We start from the raw sequence: 22,164 nt of genomic DNA on the forward strand, positions 1-22,164 counted from the left end.
GGTCAGAGGATCTCAGAGCTTGGGCTCCAGTCCAAACCTGGAAATCTACACAGCAATGAAACAGCCCCGCAGCCTGAGCCCCACAAACCTGAGTTGGCTGGCATGGGCCAGCTGCGGGTTTTTATTTGCTGTGTAGACAGACCCTGGTAAAGCCTAGGCGTTCAGGAGAGCAAAAGGGCTGCAGTGAGGTAGCCTGCCATCACAGCCCCTGGTACAAGGGGGGAGAATAGAAGTCTATAATAGGAAAGTAAAAAGCAGTCCAGGGAAGGAGCAGTACGGGCTGAGAGAATAGACTAGAATGCTGGTTCAAGATCCCCTGGACTGGAACCTGGTCTAGGGGTTGGGCCCGGGTTCCCCTATAAGCCACTGTGGGTGTGACGGTCAGCTCAGTGGATATGGAGACCGCATGGAGAGAGACTCTGATGAGACCCCAAGAAGGGGAGGACAACTGCGACTTGGCCAGAGGGATAAGCCACAAAGGAGAAGTGCTGGAGCTCCCACCCAGGCCAGAGAGGGGTCACAGAGCGAACGATTGAGGCAATGGGCTGAGTGACCACCAGATGGGACGCTAACAGAGCGGAGCTAATTCCCCAGATGAGCCATGAGGAGGCCCCACTAAGTAGTGAGTAGCAGATCCTGTTACACCTCCCCAGCTAGTGTCTTCCATCAGAATATTTCTCTCATCTGCTTTATGCTGTTTGTTTTACCAGGAGGAAGCACAGGCTCTGAGAATCTCTCATCCACAGAGCAAATGTTAAAACCAGTCAACAACAACAAAAAATTCCTGACATCCTCTGCATTTTTGTTGACTAGGTGAAAACATCACCCTGTGCAGTTATATTTTCAGTTCCATTATAAACTAACTTCTCATTCATTCCAGACATCATCATAAACAGTTATCATGCACAGCCAAATAAGTGTATGAGATTATCAAGAACAATTCGTTTTTCCACTGCTTTTTATTTGCAATACCTTTTCTTGGCAGATGTTATCCCCGCAGATTAATGGATGCTTTCAAACAACAAACTGGACATGGATTGATGGAAGAATTGATCTGCATTTGTTAATCTACTGCCATAGCAGCAAGCACTCTAAGTAATTAAAGTGCTAAAAAAAGTCTCCGATCTAGACATACTGTATGTTCAAGCTTCACAATATAGGGATAAAGGCCAATTTTTTTTTCATTTGTGCCCAGAGACCTTGTTTGCAGTGTATGTATCAAAAACATTTTAGCGCCTTTGTATCCTTCTCCAAGTAGACTGTACTGTTGTACGAGTATTAGCCTCCAATAAATGTAAAGGCCTACATTTTCAAAAATGATTCATGCTTTTGGGTGTCCAACTTGGGACCCCTTAAAGGGACCTAATTTTCAGAAAGTGCTGAGTACCCAAGCTATGAAAGTCAAGCCTGATTTACAGTGTCTCAGGTTGGACACTCAAAAACACTAGTCACTTTTGAAAACATAGAACAATGGCTTTATAGGTAGGCTTATCTATCATACTTATATGAAGCCAATTACCATAGTTTGTGAACATCTCAGAATCTTTTAACATATTTATCCTAACAACACCACTGTGAGATAGGGATATTATCCCAATTTTGCAGATGGGTTATGGCAAACCAACCAGGAGATACCCAAAATCAGAGGAAAGTGGACAGGATTCTCTGCACCTTGAAGCCTTTAAATCATTATTTGAGGACTTCAATAACTCAGTCTTAGGTTAGGGGTCTATTACAGGAGTGGATGGGTGAGGTTCTATGGCCTGCATTGTTCAGGAGGTCAGACTAGATGATCATAATGGTCTCTTCTGACCTTATAGTCTATGAAACTGTAGGGAGAAGATGACACTGAATTGCAGCATCTCCCAGTTCCTTTGGATAGTAGCTTCCAAGGGCACTGTTTCCCATGGTCACCGATCCAGAGGACAAGAAGTCCATCACTTGTCTCTACCAGGTCTGGGGCAGATGTCAGCTATAGAGGAATCTGCAGGGTTTGGGCTACATCGATGAGGGGCCACTGTGGGAGAATTTTGTTAGAGATGGCCAGGTATGCGTAACCCATCTAAAGCTTGTAGGTGCAGCATTGCTCACTGGGAGTTGGCATGTGTTCCAGTCAAGACCATGGTTTGAGACTCAGGGGGTACACTTTTTCAGGTGACCCAGGCCAGTCCCCATTACCAAGCCTGGGCTAGCTCATTTCCTGGCTCCCTTCAGGCTGGGCTTTGTGTAGGGCAGCCGGTAATGGCCTGATCCGGCTCTCTGCGGTAAAAACACATGTTGAGATATCGATGTCACTCTTTATCCTCAGGGGTGAGATCAATAAAAGTATCCATATTGGCCAGGGTCTTGATCCAGGTCAGCACATCCTTGATTTCTTCTTGCAGGTCCCACCAGAACTGATACTGTTGGGCTACCTCAATCCAGGTTGTATGTGGCATGAGCTGGTGGAAATGCATTGCTACTGCAGAGCAGGCACACTTGGGTTAATCAAAGATGGATGATATTGCTCACTGGATGGTGCCCCTGCTAGACAACGCCAGACTGTCCATCTCAAGTCAATGGGAGGCCCAGTCCAATACTTCTCCAGTCAGGAGACTGACTACCAGGCCTACCTTGGCCACATTGGAGGAGTATTTCCGCAGGTGAAGCAGGAACTGGAGACTTCACTGAAACCTGGAAATCTTTGGTAACCCCTATTAAAAGCACTCCAGCAGGATGACGACAGGCCCTGCCTCAAAGGATGGTTCAGAAGGTCGGGTCCGAAGCACGGTGTTATTAGTGTGAAGTTGGAGCACTTGCTTCCGCAATGTCTGGTTTTCAGTGGCCACCTGTGTAGCCTGTGCCTGCATTGCTTAGTTGTCTGCCTGATGGCGAGCTACCTGCTCACGCGATGCCAGCATCCTTGGGGAAGGAGGAGTTCTGTGGGACCCAGGCCTGGAAGAGCCTATCCCTCCAAGGGGTCAGTGGTTCAAGCAAGCTGTCATGGCTGGGATATAGACAGTCTGACCCAATGGTCAGAGAACAGGTGATCAGGCCCAGGGGAGCCAGGGTCCGAGCCAGGAGTCAGAGCTGGAATCAGAGTCCAGGAACCAAGCAAAAGTCAGGTCTGGTGCGGCTGCTAGCCAGGAAGTCTTTTGGTTTCTCAGACAACTTCCTGTGCCTCTTTCTGGTTTAAACAGTACAGTCAGGCCAGTTGGTGGGGCCACTCATCATCCCCAATCACGATGCTTGTGGGCAATGCCTCTGGGAGGGGTCAGAGTTCTGCTAGCTTCTCACTTCCAGTAATTCTGAGTAGGCACCGTGTGTAGGCTACCTGGGAACCTGTGAGCCCACATACAAGACCCGAGGACCTTTATGCTATCTTTCTAAACAACATTAGGCTAGTTGGCAGTTGTTCCTTTAATATTGTGTCCTTGAAAACTGCCAGCTCTCCTGAACTCCTTTTTCCTTTAGATTTTCTTCCCCTGGACCATTACCTACCAGTTTTCTGAGTTTGTTAAAGTTTGCTGCCTTTTTATTTAAGTGAATTATTCTTATTCTGCTGTTCTCACTTCTCCCTTTCCTTAGAATCACGCAATCTATCATTTCATGATCACTTTCACCTATATTGCCTTCCACCTTCAGATTTGCTACCAATTCCTTCCAGCTTGTCAGAATCAAATTCAGAAATGGCAGTCCAGTTGGTTACTTTCTCTGCTTTCTGAAACAAAAATGTTCTCCCCAATACTTTCCAAAAAGTAACTGGGCATTTTGTGTTTTGCTGTATTACTTTTCCAACAGATGTCTGGGTAGTTAAAGTCCCTCATTACTACCAGGGCTTGTGTTTTGGATATTTCTGTTTTTTGTTCTACAAACGCCTTATCCTCAACCTGATTTGGTGGTGTATAGTGGACTCTTACCATATTTTTTATTTCTTTTATCTTTACTCAAAGACTTTCAACTGTTCTGCCCTTCACCTCCTTCTGGACCTCAGAACAAGTGTATAATGCTCTTATTGAATGAAAGGTAAGAACTGTCAGATGAAAATGTTTGGACAAATTCTGGAAAAAAAAAAACCTCTGATATCTTTGGGGTTTAGCCAAACTTTTAATGCTTACCATGAATTAATTCAAAAGCCAGCTCATTCGACCAGCCCATATCATTAGCAATTGATCATCACAAGATGTTCTTCAAAGCACTTGACATTTAATTGGAAGGAGTTTTATCTGTTTTTTTATTAAAACAATTTATAAAATTAAAGCTTGCTGAATAATACTGCAGAAAGAGGGCTTTAAATTAAATTTATTATGCTCAGGAATAAGAGAGGCTTTGACCACTGTCCAGGAAGTTGATCAAGCTTTCAGTTCAACAAAGAAAATTTGATCTACCAAGGATCTGCGCATTTGGGGAGAAATTCAGTTTAAATGAATAGAGAGAACCTATACAATAAACAGATGCTTCCAGATTACCAGAATATCCGTGAATTTATTTAGGAGCCAACGTATGCTTTTAGGTGTCTATCTTTAACATAATACTACTACTTCTTAATACTAGCAATATTTTAACACACCATTACAAAACAATTTTATTTTCAGGACACGTCAGAAGATGCAGAGAAACTATCCTGAGCAAGGTCAAAGCTGTACTTGGTGCAGGAGCCAGGGCAGTGAAGGGAAAGGTGGGGCTAAGCCATCTTCTTGCTCCTCTGATTCTCAGTCAAACCACCCTATGGTCTGCTCTAAGTTATGGTAGCTGGAGCAGTTGCGTAAGGACTGGGGAATGCCAGAACTAGGGACGTAAGCGGTTTAAACATTAAGCAGTTGGCTTCCCGTTTACTAATTAGTCTAAACATTGCCCTGGGGGAAGAGGCAAACTGGGAGCCACCGAGCCCAGTGGCTCCCCACCTGCGAGAGCTGCCCAGCTATGGCTCTGCATGCATGTGGGGGGAAGCCACGCTGGGCTCTGCATGCATGAGGGGCAGCTTTTTGCTTGGCAGGGAGGAGCCGAGCCCAACGGCTTCCCCCACCCCCGGTGCGTGTGTGCCCCATGCTTACACATTCTATTTTTAAATGGATTATTAATTCAAGAAAATTTTACATCCCTAGCTAGAACACAGTGTATAACCGTTCCATTCCCTCCAGGTCTGCTGAGGAAAGACCAACATGCCTGCAGTTTGAGTGAGTGGTATAGAGGTGGCCATGTAGCTTTACGCCATCCCCAGATTCCTCCTCCAGCAGGGACTCCGTGGCTGCCCTTGTAGGAAAGCCCTCTACTCTATTTGTACCATCAGACAGTGTGAAGGGGCCCAGGATCTGGCCTGCAGTTTTTCCTAACAGCTCATCCTATAGTTAAATGCTCCATTTGCTGCTGGTGATTCCCCAACTCTCTCCCTTGAGATATGTACAGTACGCAGCAATCTGACAACACATTCTGAACGCAGATAACTTCACATGCCTCAATTAGTTAGCGTTTGTGAAGTGCTTTGGAAAGGAAAAGTGTGAAATAACTGCTAAGCAGCAGTCGTATCCTCCTACTCCAGGAATAGCCTCAAATTCCAACACAATTGCTTGCACGGAGCACATGTTCCCTCCGAAGCATTTCAGAGTTATTTCATTACCAGCACTGCTCAGTTAGTTACAATCTTCAGCACCATTTCTCTTCTCATTTAGAATAATTGCACCGAGTGCTCATATTGGTGTCATGTTTCCAGCTTGTTCCAGTTAAGGTTAATGTTTAAAAACGTTTCACTTCACTTTAAACAACAAGATGTTGCAGCACATAAACACGGATCATTTTATGAGCCTGCTGGCTTGACGCCACCTCCCTTCCCCCACGCCCACCAAATGCGGAAACCTACACTCTTGTAATTCTACCGAGGAAGAACTTGAGCTAATGTCCAAAGTGTTACTCTGTGAAAACAAAAATCAGATTAAGTGAGCTTTACGCTTCTTTCAGACTCAATTCACTCCGAATGCTATTAAAGTAGCAGTGGAAATGTCACTTGGATTGTGGTGGTATTTTTTTTTCCTTAGACCAACCATCTTGCTGTTCAGGAAGCAGAGTTTGTTCTTTGGTAAGCCAAATAGCATGGCAAGCTTGCTTTCTTAGGAGAGTGAGCGCTCATCAACAAAAGCTTTCAGAAAGGGTGGTAGCTTTCAGCTTTTTCAGCAAGGGCTGCCAATGAGAAAGTTTGTTTAATAAAACAGCAAAAAATCCATAATATTTGCATCTTTAATGTCAGAATCTCAAACCACTTAACAGGCAATTAATTAGACCTCAGTAGCCAGCAGTACTGCTAATCTCAAGCTTTCAAAAATCATGAGTCAGGACCCCCAAACTCATGAGATTGGCTTAAAAATGTAATTTTAAAAAGTAATACATTTTTGGTCTTTTTTTTCCCCCATGCCTTATTGACTTAGAGTTTCAATTTTTTCTTTTCAACCATAAGCGTTAGAGACTTATTTTTAAAAAAAATGAAAGCTGAGAGTCTCACAAAATCACCTGACTCCAGGATCTGGGTTTTTTTTAAAAAAGAGCACCATATATTGCAAAACCTGCTGGCAAGAGTCAGCAATTTTGATGTGAATGGGTGAGCTCCTTGTACAGATGCCTCACAGTTTCACTTTAGGCACCCAAATTTGAAAACATTTGTCTAAGGCAGTGGTCCCCAAACTTTTAAAATCACACCTCCCCACTGTAATCTGCCTACAGTCCCCGGGAGCCATGCTCAGGGGCTGGAGATGCAGCTGGGGCAGCAGCCCGTAGTGGAGCTGGGCCGGGGACCAGGCCGCAGCCAAGCTGGACCAGAAGCAGGGGCTGAGCCTGGGTCATGCTGCACTCAGGTCTGGGGTGGGGCTGGGACCAAAGCAGAGCTGGGGGCAGAGCAGGGCTGGATGGTGCTTGCCTGGGCCCCGCTGCGCCCTCCTGAATGTTCCTCCATGCCCCCTTAGGAGAGCACACCCACAGTTTGGGGCCACTAGTCTAGGGGCCCACCTGAGCTTCTGAGATGCTGAACATGCACACCCAAACCACAAAGGGCCCGATCCAAAAATCACTGAAAACAATGGGTTTGGAATGTGCTCCTAGCCGTCTGATTACCAAAAGGAGCTAAGCACAAGCAGTTTCCATTGGCCTACTGGGTGCTCAGCAGCTTTGAAAATCAGGCTACAGGGTACCGGAAAGCCTCCAGTATTCTCTCCCTTATTAGTTTATTCAACTAGCATCACCACCCACCAGTAATTCTGGTGAGTTCACTAATGCATCCAACTCCCTTTACTTTTAGATTTTTGAATACCATGAATTTTATCAGGCACTTTAGTGGCTAACTTTTTATTAAAGATACCCAGAATTTTGACAGCTACATTCTTATTCTATTTTATATAGCTTCTTACATCATGGTCATCACCGTAATATCTGAGCAGCTTCCAATAGTGCATTAAGCAATATAACTAACATCGGTCACGTGTTTGTTCTCTGATCCTCTTCCCAGGGGAGGAAGCATGTGTAGTGCAGTGTTCGGTTTTGCTTCACTTTATGCACACATGCATGCGTGCACACACAGTGACGTGTTTAGATTAGAGAAGGCAGGTCGCAGAATGTGCCTTGCACATGGCGCAGAAGGTGGTGAGGTTTGGGATGGTCCTTCGCTCTCGTGGGAGTAGGGTGAGCAGCTAGCAAGTGTTAAAAATGGGGGCACGGGGTGGGAGGTAATAGGCATCTGTATAAAGACAAAGCCCAGCATACTGGGATTGTCCCTATAAAATTGGGACGTGTGGTCACCCTATGTGGGAGTTCATTCCACAGTCTTGAACTGGAGCCTGGGAAGGTTCGGTCTCCTGCACACTCAAGCTTTACTCTTATGGTAGGAAGTGCCATTGTGTCAAGGGAGTAAAGCTGTCAACCTTGGTCTTCATCCCAGAGCTTCAGTTGTTGTTTTGGTTAAAGTAACCTGGACCCAAGCCATTTAAGCACTTTCGTGATAGGGACCAAGACTCGGAACCTGATTCCATACTTAGTGGGCAGCCAGCGTAGAGAGTGGAGGACAGCTCTGACGCGGCTTAGGAGATGCCGCAGTGTTCTGTGCCAGCCAAAGATTTTCAAGTGCTGAAAGCCTTTTGCCCGAGTCCATCACGCTGCTGCAGTCCAGCCAAGAGGTGATGAAGGCAGGAATAACTGAGGCCAGGTCCATCGCTTGCCAGGATGGGATGGGACATTTGTGCTGTGCTGTGTGTTCTTATTAGTGACCGCGATGATGAAGAAACGCACCTTGCACTAAGAGCACAAAATGGCATGGTCTGTCCTTGCCCTGAAACTCTAAGGGCAATCTTTTACATATCCTGGCCTCACACCATTGAGAGCCTCGAAAATGACATGCGAGACCTTGAGCTTGATGTGATATTCTGTACGGAGCTAGTGTGACAAGCAGAAAACGGGTCCAACGTGCTCAAGATAGCCTACGTTGCTAAGGAAGTGTGCTTCTGCATTCTGATGGCTTCAATGGCCAAGTAGATTACACCACTGCAGTCCAGCTGGTAGGTAGCAGACATGCATTAAGTCTAAGTCATTGTCTGCCAAGATGGGATACAGCGACCTGTCATCTATGACTGGCTAGAAGGTGTTGCCTGTGGCCGATATTTGCCACGGTCATAGATATGGTGCTGAACAGTATGGCCCACTGGTCTGACCCGGCATGGCAGTCATCGTATTAATTACATAAGGAGCCCACCTACAGCCTTGCATTGGCTCCTGATAAACTAAACAAAAAATGAATGTGTCATCATAAAGCTTCTCTTTGTTTCTGAGGTGCTGGCCTTCAATTTTAGAAGTCAAGAGACGATTGTGCATTAGTTCAATCATTCGCCCAGTGCCTACGAATGTAACTCTGACTATTCCTCATATTCACTGTGTTTTAAAATACATCAGTGTCAGAATCCCAGTATTAAGGCACCTGCTCACCTTTCCTGTGAATGCCATTTCCCCCCTCAGCCACTCAAAAAGGTATTTATCCTGGGGGCATGTCAGCCTCTTTTATAGATATATTTTGAAGTATGGAAATCCATCAAACAGATCTTGAACTGTTTTAAGAATGAAGGTGCAGAAGGATTGCTTCTGACAGAACCAGACAAATCAATTAATTGATCCCTAGCAGACATGGCTAATTTTATTTCCTAGTCTATTAAAGAATATCAGAATTGGTTAGCTAATTTCACTAGGGAAATATCTGTCACCAGTCATTAAGCAGCACATGATGGAAAGAACTCGGGTGGAGACACTTAAACCTGCTTTTCCTCCTAGAAATTGCATTACTTATTATTCAACCTTTAGAACTCCAGCATCAAACATCAGCCTGATGCTTTTTTTTCCAGTAAAAAGCCTTAAAAAAAACAAAAAAAAAAAAACCCACCTTATGCATCTGACAAAGTGGGTTTCTGTCCACGAAAGCTTTTGCCCAGATAAATGTGTTAGTCTTTAAGGTGCCACAGAACTCTCGTTGTTTTGCTTTTTTTACTTGATGATTACCTGTTCTATTCATTCCCTCTGAAGCACCTGGCATTGGCCCCGTCAGAAGACAGGATGCTGGGCTAGATGAAACACGGGTCTGACCTAGTATAGCCATTCTTATCCCCCACAATATTATTTTCTACCACATTTGACTGTTTATACCTATAAATACTGACACTTACGTTTGTGCCTTGGAATGAGAGAACATTAATATTAATTGCAAATATCCCCAACAAGAAAAACAACTTAGAACATGTAATCTATTGATAATTGGTTCCCTGTACCTATGTCTGGAACACACAAAGAACCCTGATTATTTTTCATTTAGATATTTTTTTTCTTTCACGTCACATAAGGTAGTTTTGAATATTAACCATTTATTTAGAGAATAGACAAACAACTATTTAATCAAGCTTCACTATTAACAGATGCCTTCAGACTTTTGTGGGGAAGGGCCTGTCAGAACCCTCATTTGGCCCTTTGGAGATTATTGTTATTTTTTTAAGCTATTGTTTCTAAATCACTCACTGTTGACCTAATTCTGCTCACACTGAAGTCAATCGAGTGATCCATCCCGTCATCCAGTCCCAGCTTCTAGCAGTCAGAAGTTGAGGGAAACAGAGCATGGGGTTGCACCCCTGACCATCTTGGCTAATAGCTATAGATGGACCTAACCTCCATGAACTTATCTGATCCCTTTTTGAAACTCATACTCATTCTTTTGGCCTTCACAAGAACCCGTGGCAACAAAAGTTCCACAGGTTGACTGTCTTGTGTGAAGAAATACTTCCCTGTGTTTATTTTAAACCTGCTGTCCATTAATATCATTGGGTGATCCTTGGTTCTTGTGTTATGTGAAGGGATAAACAACACTTCCTTATTCACTTTCTCCACACCATTCAGGATTTAATAGAGCTCTATCATATCTCCTCTTAGTCATCTCTTTTGTAAGCTGAACAGTCCCAATCTTTTTAATCTCTCCTCACACGAAAGGGCATTTTTGTTGTGCTTCTATGTATCTTTTCCAATTCTAATATATGTTTTTTTTAAATGTGGTGACCACCAGTGTACACAGTATTAAAAGTGTGGGTGTACCATGGATTCATTTAGTGGCATTATATTTTCTGTTTTATTATCTATCCCTTTCCTGATGGTTCCTAACATTCTGTTACCTTTTTTGACTGCCGCTGCATATTGAGCAGATGTTTTCAGAGAACGATCCACAATGACTCCAAGATCTATTTCTTGAGTGTTAACATCTAAAATAGACCCATCATTTTTTTATGTATAGTTGGAATTATGTGTGCTTTACTTTGCACTTATCAACACTGAATTTCATCTGCCATTTGCTTTCCCAGTCACCCACTTTTATGAGATCCCTTTGTCACTTTTTGCAGTCAGCTTTGGACTCAACTAGCTTGAGCAATTTTGTTTTGCCTGCAAACTTTGCCGTCTCCCTGTTCACTTTCTTTTCAAGATAATTTATGCGCGTTAAATGGCACTGGGCCCAGTACAAATCCTTGAGGGACCCTGCTATTTGCCTCTCTCCACTGTAAAAACTAACCTTTAATTCCTACCCTTTGTTTCTGCTCTTTTAACCATTTACTGATGGGAGGACCTTCCCTATTATTCCATGACTGCTTACTTTGCTTAAGAGCCTTCGGTATGGGACCTTGTCAAAGGCTTTCTGAAAGTCTATGTACGCTATATCAACTGGGATTACCCTTTTCCGCATGTTTGTTGATCCGCTCAAAGAATTGTAATAGATTGGTGAAGCATGATTTCCCTTTAAAAAAAACCATGGTGTCCATCTATGTATATGATAATTCTGTACTTTAGTATAGGTTCAACCAATTTGCCTGGCATTGAAGTTAGGCTTACTAGCCTGTATTTGCCAGGATTGCCTCTGGATCCTTTTTAAAAACAAATTGACATACCATTATCTATCCTCCAATAATCTCATACAGAGGCTGATTTAAGTGATAGGTAAGTAGTTCTGCAATTTCTTAGTCACTCAATGTTTAATTTATAAAGTTGTTCCGAAATCTCCTCTATTGACACCTCAATCTGCAACAGCACCTCAGATACATCACCTAAAAAGAATGGCTGTGGGAATCCAGTGGTAGTGAAGACTGATGCAAAGATTTCACTTAGCTTCTCTGCAGTGGCCCTGTATTCCTTGAGTGACCCTTTAGCACTTTGATCATCCAGTGGCCCCACAGATTGTTTGGCAGGCTTCCTGCTACTGATGTACCTAAAAATCTTATCTCTGCATCCTGTTCTGAGGTGATATATACCCAGCCTACAGGGGGATAGTTAAAATCCCTCATTATTGGGCTTTTGTTGCCTCTCTAAACCTCTGTCTAAGTATTTTACAATTACTGTCACCATCCTGGTCAGCTGGGCGGTAGTATATTCCTACTGTTATATTCTTAGTATTCAAGCATGGAATTTCTGCCCATACAGATGGTATGGTACAGTTAAGATTTTTCCTCTATTTGATTCTTTTGATGATTTCTTTCACATATCATGCTACTTCCCCATTAGCACAACCTAATCTGTCATTCCTATATATTTTGTACCCTGGAATTATGTTCCATTGATTATCTTCATTCCACCAGGTTTATGTGATGAATATAATCACATATATAATTATCCTCATTTAATACCAGGCATTGAAGCTCACCTATCTTAGTATTTAGACTGAAGAGAGAACTGAAATATACAGAACACAGTAAGCTGCTTGCAGATGAAACCATTTTGCGATTAAGCTGAACCAAGTCCCTTGATTAAAGGCACGTGTGCTCTCTTGTAATAATTTTATTTGGTATAGTCAAGGCTGCTGTCAAGAACAAGGGCACTAAACATTGTTCTCTGGGCCATGAATAGGATGAAGAGATGCAGATGCTTTAAGTTCACTAGAGCTATGCTGATTTGCACCAGTTGAGTAACTGGTCCCCATTTCTCAAGAGTATACAACTTGGCAGAAAAAAAGTGTATTCTTGGTTCAAATTTAAAACGGGTATCTATCCAAGAGTGATTTGTGTTTGTTTTAGTCAACACCTACTGCTATAGATGATATGACCTTCATGCTACCTTGGTGGTTTCACTTCTCAGGGGTTTCATGTGAACAATTTTTCATGGGTTCACTGAACATGTCATCGTAGTAAGAAAAAAAAAATATTCCATCTTCAGGTGGAGGCAGCTCCTATTAGCTAACCTATCCCCCACCTGGAACAGTTTCACAGTTCAGGTAATGATATCAGTTACTGGCACAGCCACAACATCTACAATGCACTGACATGGGAGGGTGAGGCTAGGTAGATGGCATTTATGAGTTAGTATATCAAAACTCACTGACAAAAAATAAATATCCCAGCAGACCCATAATAGAATAGTCAATTAGCAACAAAGTATGCACCCTCAGAGCTGTCTAAACCTATCCAGTTCCACTGGTATCCCAGACCTTTAATATAGGACCTTGCCCTGATGAAAGAAATCACAGAATACACTTGTGTTCGAACAGCCATTAGAAACACAGTAACTATGTAGTCTTTATAAGGCACTACCAATGTTTAAATAGTCACATATTTGCTATGCCTCTACCACCAGGCAAAGCCCAGGAGAAAGTTAAATGTGTTTACCAGAAGTTGCCCCTGGTCTGAAGCATTGATTTATAATACATGGGGGTTAATAGAACCAAAGATTATAAATATTAGACACAGGATGTAGCAAATACTCAGTGTTCCAATTCTAAATGCCTACGAATTAGTCAAATTCCATTAAACCTCATTGTAGGAAAAGGGAACATTACATTTATGACCCCCAGAAAGGCATCATTTAACATGGAGCAGGAAGGAAAAGCCACGGCACACAGCTGTCATTCATGTTGGAAGATCACAGTTAACCCAGGAGAGTTAAAGCGGTCACTGTGCCTAAGCTTAAATAGCTGGTTAAATCCATTTGATCTATTTTTGTAACACAGTGTGGAAATAATTCAAGGTTGTCCGACTTAATAGATAAGTGGAAATAACATGATTCCAGCTTCCTTGACTGCAAGGAAAGAGTAATGATATCCCTCCCCCCAAGAGTATATAAAGTATAACTGCATTGGCAGGAAGCAACTTGTTTCAGAATCTAGGTCTTTTCCATAAATGGGCATTACACAATCAGCTAGAAATTAATGGAAACACCCAACTCACCCTCTCTGGAAGAGATCCACATTATGGAATTTGTGTAGTTCCACAGAAAACTCGACCGTTCCCTGTACCTCAGACATGATCTTTTCAGGTCATCACCTAAAAGACACACACAAAGATATTTTAAACATGCTGACTATTTTGTTTTAACAAATTCGCTTAACTTACGACCATCCTACTTCAGCACTTTGGGCTTCATCAATGACCCACTGAAGTCAATGGGAGTTTTATAGTGACTTCAATGGACTCTGCTCAGGCTTTTCACTGATAAGAGCCATATCCAAGTCATGATTACAAGTCATAAACATCAAAGACGGTCTGAAAATGTGGCCTAATGTAGCATTATTGCTGTATCGTAATTATTGAAATGTACATAGCATCCTTCAGCCTAGCACTGCACAGTGCTTTCCAAACCCTCACAATATTCCGGTGATGACAAGGGATCTTATTATACCCATTTTAGAGAATGGAAGGTATCCAGACATAGCACAGAACAGCTCTCTAAATCGAGAGCAGGCTGAAAATTCAGAGCCTTCAGCTGAAAGCCAGAGGGGTAGAGAGTTCTTTTGCTCCCATTCTCTGTGCTTTCTCCTGCCGAGGCACTTATCAAAGACAAGAAAGGGAGGCATCACAGGGAGCAGAATTAACTCAAGATATAATGAATGGCAGGGATTGCCACTTAATGAGAACGGTGACTCTGCTCAAATCAAACCAGCTGCAGGTGACACAGGGACAGCGGGGCGTTGCATAGTCAGACATTGATAGTGTTTTGTCTCCCCTCAAAAGAGCTCTGCCAAAGTAGATTTAAAAAAGCAAAAGCTAACATCCCACTGCCTTCCCTTTCAAACCTACATAATAGCAGCAGGGCCAGGTTCAGAACTACTGGGATCAATTTGAAACGAATGCATCTTTCCCCTGAAGATGGTACTGTCAAATTGCAAGCTCTTTGTGGCAGGGAAATTTGTCTATATCAAAGATGTCACAGATAAGATGGCCACCAGATTTGTTTACTTCACATGTACACTCCACATAAGATCACTGTGTAAGTTCGGAGAAAGATGGCTCATGTGCATCAGTCTGAGGGTAGTTTCTTTAACAGCTGCCTACTGTATGTGAGAGGGGAGGTAGGAAAGGATGCCTGACCTCCAAGTGCCACAGAGTGGCAGCTGGTGCACTGACAGATTACCCATTTAGCACTCAGTGGGGCTCTAGTTTGGAATCCTGCCCAGCTTCGGCAATGGGGGAGACTCTCTCTTCAGACTATTATGTTCATTGGTATCATGCCCAAAGGTATGCTAAGCGCCTCCCAACCCTTCCAGAACATCCATGCAAAGCAGAGCATGATTCTGATGTTATATTATGTATGTGTGAATTGGGAGAAAAGTATTGTACTGTAGATAGTGGATAAGTTTGTTTGCCCACTCTTCACTGTATTTTTTCCAGGTGACTGGTTTTATATTTCACTGATGATTTAAACCCTGTTTTTTCTTAATGGCTGCCCTCTCTCCAGCAATCTCATTTTTCAAAAGGAGATCTGCTGAGTTTTTTTCCTCCACTGGAAAAACATGCATTGCAGACATGATATACACCCAAGGTAAGGAAATGAATGTGTTAGTCAATTCAGTGTTACGTCAACGATTTCCAATAAAATTCAGGAGCACTGAAGTGTTGCTCTCTGGCAGAGCTAATTTGTACTTTACCTAGCTTTCTAAAACCATAATACGAACGGCCTACCCGAGCTGTACCTTGAGTAGCGAGCACCAGAAGCACAAACTGTAGACCCAGAGAAGAGCTGATGTCACATAGCGTGAACAAAAAGAAAAATACATGTTCAAAAGTGACCAATGCTTCTGGATGCTGCACCTGACTTACCCTTATAGGCACCCAATTTTCAAAACATGATGATCACCAGGCCTTTGAAAATAAGGTGCTTAAAGTTGGGCACTCAAAAAAAGAGAGGCACCCATATGCATTAATCACTGAGGACAATCTAAGCCAAACATATCACAAGGTAGTTAGTTAAATGAGCACTACCTAGAAATACAGTGGCTACCTTGCCAATTCTACTATTGCTTTTCTTTGCAATACCGTAGGTAATATTGCCAATATTGACGATATGTCACATATATATCTAGCCCGATTGGCAAGTGTTTATGGACAATCACGGTGAATGCCCCTTGACACCTCTCTACCGGATAGCACCTCCTGTGCTTTTAAACCAGGCACTACATGCCACACAAGCACATTTCAGAGCAAGAATAAAAGCAGGCACTAAGCAATCCAGCAGATGATGGAACACGGGGGACACACCTGCCAATGGCAGCTCTCCCTCATTAGTGGGGCTGCCATTGGCCGGTCCCAGTACCTCAGAGTTTGGACTGGCTGGTGGAGTATTGCCCAGAAAAGGCAGCATGGGACAGCCGCTTTTTGCTCCTCCCCTAGTGGTTGTGAGTCTCCCACACTTGCTTCCTTAGAGTCTGTCTGCACTGCAGAGTTAACGACACTCGAGTTACTCCTCAAGTGAGCCTACCTTTAGTGGGGGCGGACACATTGCAAAACACCACTACAGCTGCTGTACGCACACGGACGTTGCACTCACTCATGTGTGGCGCTAAGACTTCTGGAGCCACCTCCTAGGTTCCTCTGTGCTGCAGTAAATTGCTCTGTTCTCCAATTCACTGGGAAGGAATGCACAGGAGAACATCTGTCCTTTCAGGAGTGACAGGGGAATTGTGGGAAGGCATTGGAGCACTGCATTCACACAACAGAGTGGCCATGTTAGAAGCTGATGCATTATACTCACTTGAGTTTTAGCTTACTCAACTCCCACAAGTCCCTTGGGCCTGTGAACTGAAGTTAAAAACACCACTGAGCTAAGAGTGTGTGTGTGGGGACAGGACTCATTGGGGTCATCACTCAAATTATAAATTGAATTCATTCCTCAGCGAAGACACACCTTTAGAGATTAATGGCTATGGAGGGTAAGCTGGCTGAGTTCCAATACTTCCCTGTGTATAAGGATCACTTACATCTCAGGTTCTATTGTTCATTTGTCTGAGCAAGTTCCACTTGACATGTGCTGGCAAAAACTACACACACACAAAAGCCCAGGTTGTCATGGTTTTATTAATTTGTGGTTTATTTAAATACAGGGTCACAAAATTGGGCAATTTGTCCTGCCAGCAGTGGTTCGTGTCCCTTTCCTGCTGTTAAAATTGAGTGGATGAGGATAGGTGTGGGATCTCCTCAGACTTATTAATGCTGAAGGTCAGGACAGCTGGACATCTTCTGCAATTGAGCCTAATCTGTATGTTTGATGAATATGCATGATCTCATTTGAATTTTTAAAAGGAACACTTCCTGTTATTTTCTTTTGCTGCTGCTAGGACAATTGCCTTTAAGGTTTTGGTGGTGATGAAGTTTGACAAAATTGCAGCCATTTGGCCAAAATATGATGCTTGCATTTATGCTCATCACATGTAAACACAGAGATAAACTAAAGAAATCATGGTTCTTGCCCTTATGATTGAGAGTACTTGATTGGATGTTGATTTCAGTGCAGATATATTGAGTATGAATGAGGACAGAATTTTGCCCAGTATCACTATCGTATTATAGAGTAATAATCCTAAAGGCTGGATACCACAATCCTAACAGGACTATTAAGAATCCGCTTAGCTTGATGGTACTAATCCCAAGTGAGGGATGCAGGATCAGACCCCTACTTTGATTTACTTTCAGAAGCTATTACACTGCAACATAAAACTTGTATACCTCCCCCAACAGATTATAAAACTGGCCAGCATTATACAAGTATTCTTTAAAAAAAGAATAAACCAGACATTTCCTCAGTGCTTTAGCCATACTTGTGTGATTCCATCACAGAATTCGTCAGAAAGTCGGGGACAAAAGAGCAAATAAAACTTCTGCTACAAGACAGTGACTCATAATCCTAGACACATTCACTTAGGGCAAAGTTTAAAGAAAAGAACCAAGCTGCATTTCCCAGCAAGCTCAGCACATCTTAGAACAGAATCTCCATAATGCATTCCCTACTATTTCTACACTGAGAAGATACTATATTATGGATACCTTAAGAGGCTGATATTTGCAAGATAAAGGAGGGAATTTAGATCTTTTTCTAAAAAATCTATCAATTGTGTTTATAAAAATACAATCACAGTGAAGCTACATCACGCTCTTCTCCATATAGATTGCTCTGAGCACAGAAATCAATAAAGTCAGGGACACAGGAGTAAAATAAACAAGCTCTGAAAAACAGAGCAATCAGAACTCAAACTCAGACATTCAGTTAGAATAAAAAGAGTGGGGAGAAAAAGGTGAAAATAGATTAGATATGTCTTAGCTGGAAGACACACAGTGAGGTGGGTGAAGTAATATCCTTTATTGGACCAACTTCTGTTGGTGAAAAAGAAGCTTGTGAGCTTACACAGAGCATTTCTTCTGAAAAACTTAATCAGAGACGCACAGCTAAAACAGATTGTTGAGCATGAGTAGTTAACACACACTTCAAGGGACCATTCAAGGTAAAGTGAAATTCTCTTTTTAATCCTTTTAATTTTTTCTATAATTTGCCTTTTCTCAAGTGAAATGGAGCCCAGCAAATCCTAAAATCACTATTGAATCCAAATGTCCTGAATGCAGGTGAGTTGTTTAGATTCAGAGCACTCACAGAGGGAAGTCAGAACTTCTGTTGCACTATTGTTGTTAATCATCCTCATGTTCAGGAACCCATGGGCTTCAGAAGAACAGGGAAGGTGGGACTTTTGTTATATTAGTGATACATATCGATCACCTTTAAAATCATGACAGCCAAGTTCATTTATGTCCAAGATTTTGAATACCACAAGATATAACAGAGCCATACTTTATTATATGAATAAAGGTGAACAGAGGTAGAGTGTTCAAGTACATGATAATACTCACCCTTATGATAAAGAATAGCTATGCTAGGCTTTGCAGTTATTATTAGATGAACAGTTGAAGAATAATCTAAGAAATACCCTTAAAAAAAGAAAGATGACCATGGCCTAAATACAACTCTAGCATTTGGGTTTTATGGACTTTTAGTACCAGTCCTGACCTTAATTCCTTCTCTTCCCTGGGCCAATTAACTCAACTTCCTAGGGAATCTATTACAACAGAATAACCTATGCAATCAAATTTGCAGTGTACTGACTCAATTTAGAATTTAGCCAGGGCACAGGAGTTAGCAACTCTTCTCTTTAAACAATGACTTTTTTTTTTTAAATGGCCACAACTACTCAGGAATTACATTTGATGTGTCCTCTGAAAACATGGGGTCTCCAGCTACATTGTGTAGTACGTTGATATTCCGTACAGACTCAAAATTATCACAGATTATCCTGAGGTCATCCATATACTTGACTGCATAGCTTGTGGAATGTGATGGGATCACAGCAGAAGATGGGATAGTTGCAGGTAACTGTTCCTATTGTGTTTGTAGAAGTTCAAGCCTGAAATATCACCTTGAATTATTTCTTTAATTTGCAAGCCAGGGAAGAGAGTAATATTGTAGGTATAAATGAATTCAAGGGACACGAATTTATCCAACCATATCATCCAAGAAACATGCTTGTTTCCTTCATACAGATTAAAGCCTGCCTCACTAGGTTAGCCAAAGTAGGTTTGACGGGGGCAGGAGACAAAAACCCACAGGTAAATCCAGAATAAAGCCTTGGGTGAAGGGTCAGAATTTAGGATGAACACGGGCAATCATTGTGAGGTCAAAGGAGAAACAAGAGGACGTATAGAGCAGAAATCTAAATGAATCTCTTATATATCTGTTTACTAATGCAAGAAGTATGGGGAATAAACAGGAACAACTAGAAATACTACTGAATAATCACAATTACAACATAATTGTCATCAGAGATTTGGTGGGATAATTCACATGACTGGAATAAAAAGGTACAAATAGTTCAGGAAGGACAGGCAGGGGTTAAAAAGGAGGTGGTGTTGCCTTGTATATCAGAGACACATACACTTGCACTGAGATTGAGATGGACGTGGGAGGCAGAACCGTTGAAAGTCTCTGGGTAAAAATAAAAGGGGTAAAAAACAAGGGTGATATCATTGTAAAGGTCGAACCATGGAAGAAGTGGTGGATGAGGTTTTTTTTTAAACTAGAAAAATCATCCAATGTACAGGATTTGGTGGTATGAGAGACATCAGCTATCCAGATATCTGTTGGGAAAACAAACCCTGCAAAATGCATGGAAAAACCATAATATAGGCTCAATTTAAATGTATAACCCAGGTTAAAAAAACATAGTAAGAGGACCAAAAAAGTGCCGCCATGGCTAAACAATGAAGTAAAACAAGCAGTTAGAGGCAAAAAAGGCATCCTTTTAAAATGGAAGTTAAAGACTATTGAGGAAAATAGAAAGTAGCATAAACTCTGGCAAATGAAGTGTAAAAATATAGTTAGGAAGGCCAAAAAAAGAATGATGAAGAGCAAGCCAAAGACTCAAAAAGTAAAAGTAATCAGAAGCAGGAACCCTGCTAAACAACCAGAGGGGCCACTGGACAATCAAGATGCTCAAGGAAGATAAGGTTATTGTGAAATAACTAAATAAATTCCTTGCATCGGTCTTTTCAGCGAGGATGTGAAGGACATTCCCAAACCTGAGTCATTCTTCTTATGTGACAAATCTGAGTAACTATCCCACATCAAGGTGTCAGAGGTGGTTTTGGAACAAATGGATAATTTAAACAGTAATAAGTCACCAGGATCAGATGGTATCCACCCAAGAGTTCTAAAGGAACTCAAAATGAGACATGGTAGAACTATTAAACTGTTGTATGTAACCTATAATTTAAATCAGCTTCTGTACCACATGACTGGAGGATAGCTAATGTGATGCCAAATTTTAATAAAGGCTCCAGGGGCAATCCTGGCAATTACAGGCCAGTAAGCCTAACTTCAGTACCAGGCAAACTGGTTGAAACTATAAAGAACAGAATTATCAGACATGCAGGGGAAGAGTCAACATGGTTTTTGTAAAGGGAAATTTGTGAGGCGTAATCGACCAGAATTCTTTGAAAGGGTCAACAAGCATGGACAAGGGTGATCCAGTGGAGGCAGTGTACTTAGATTTTCAGAAAGCCTTTCACAAGGCTGCTCACCAAAGGCTCTGAAAGGAAGCAGTCATGGGATACGAGGGAAGATTGTCTCTTGGATCAGTAACTGGTTAAAAGATCGGAAACAAAGGGTAGGAATAAATGGTCAGTTTCTAGAATGGAGAGAGGTAAATAGTAGTGTCCCTGAGGGGTCTGTACCAAGACCAGTACTGTTCAACATAATCCTAAATTATTTAGAAATAGGGGTAAACAGTAAGGTGGCAAAATTTGCAGAGGATACAAAACTACTCATGATAGTTAAGTCCAAAGTAGACTGGAAGGAGTTACAAAGGAGTCTCACAAAACTGGGTGACTGGGCAACAAAGTGGCAGATGAAAATCAATGTTGATAAATGTAAAGTAATGGACATAGGAAAACAATCCCAACTATACATATAAAATGATGGAGTCTAAATTAGCTGTTATCTCTCAAGAAAGATCTTGAAGTTACTGTGGATAGTTCTCTGAAAACATCCATTCAATGTGCAGTGGCAATCAAAAAAGCTAACACAAGGTTGGGAAACATTAGGAAAGGGGTAGATAATAAGAGACAATATATTGCCTCTATAAATCCATGGTATGCCCACATCTTGAATACTCTGTGCAGATCTGATCACCCCTTTTCAAAAATATTGGAATCAGAAAAGGTACAGAAAAGGGCAACTAAAATAATTAGGGATAAGGAACAGCTTTTGTATGAGTAGAGATTAATCACAGTAGGACTTTTCAGTTTAGAAAAGAGATGACTAAGGGGGGACATGATAGAGATCTATAAAATCATGACTGGTGTGGAGAAAGTGAATAAGGAAGTGTTATTTATTCATTCTCAGCACAAAAATTAGGGGTCACCAAATTAAATTAATAGGCAACAGGTTTAAAACAAACAAAAGGAATTATTTCTTCACATAATGCACAGTCAACCTATGGAACTCCTTGTCAGAGGATGTTGTGAAGGCCAAGACTATAACGGTGTTTAAAAAAGAACTAGATAAGTTCATGGAGAATAGGTCCATCAGTGGCTATTAGCCAGGATAAGCAGGGATTGCTGTTTGCCAAAAACTGGGAATAGCCAGGCGAATGGATCACTTGACGTCTACCTGTTCTATTAATTCCCTCTGAAGCACCTGGCATTGGCCATTGTTGGAAGACAGGGTACTGGGCCAGATGGACCATTGGTCTGACCCGTTATGTTCTTAATATAGCAGAGCACAGATTACCCAGTACAATCTGGGAATGCACTGGAGACAACTTTTTTATTATAGAAGGTGGAGAATGTGATTGAGGAAGAGACTCGTCTATATCTGATTCTGACTGTAGGACGG

The 22,164-nt window shown here is 42.0% G+C and overlaps 1 protein-coding gene across 1 annotated transcript in view; it reads right to left on the minus strand.

The window, feature by feature from the left end:
- The window catches only part of FAM135B (family with sequence similarity 135 member B), a 248,784-nt gene that overhangs the window by 181,709 nt on the left and 44,911 nt on the right, over window positions 1-22,164 (minus strand). Inside the window, exon 2 of the mRNA XM_067531743.1 lies at window positions 13,683-13,778. Coding sequence (XP_067387844.1) covers window positions 13,683-13,759 — 77 coding nt within the window. The 5' untranslated portion in view covers window positions 13,760-13,778. The remainder of the gene's footprint in view (window positions 1-13,682; window positions 13,779-22,164) is intronic.

The sequence above is a fragment of the Emydura macquarii genome, unplaced genomic scaffold (assembly GCF_026122565.2).
Source record: "Emydura macquarii macquarii isolate MOO-44397 ecotype Brisbane River unplaced genomic scaffold, CSIRO-AGI_Emac_v2 contig_369, whole genome shotgun sequence".
In the NCBI taxonomy this organism is placed as follows: Eukaryota; Metazoa; Chordata; order Testudines; family Chelidae; genus Emydura; species Emydura macquarii.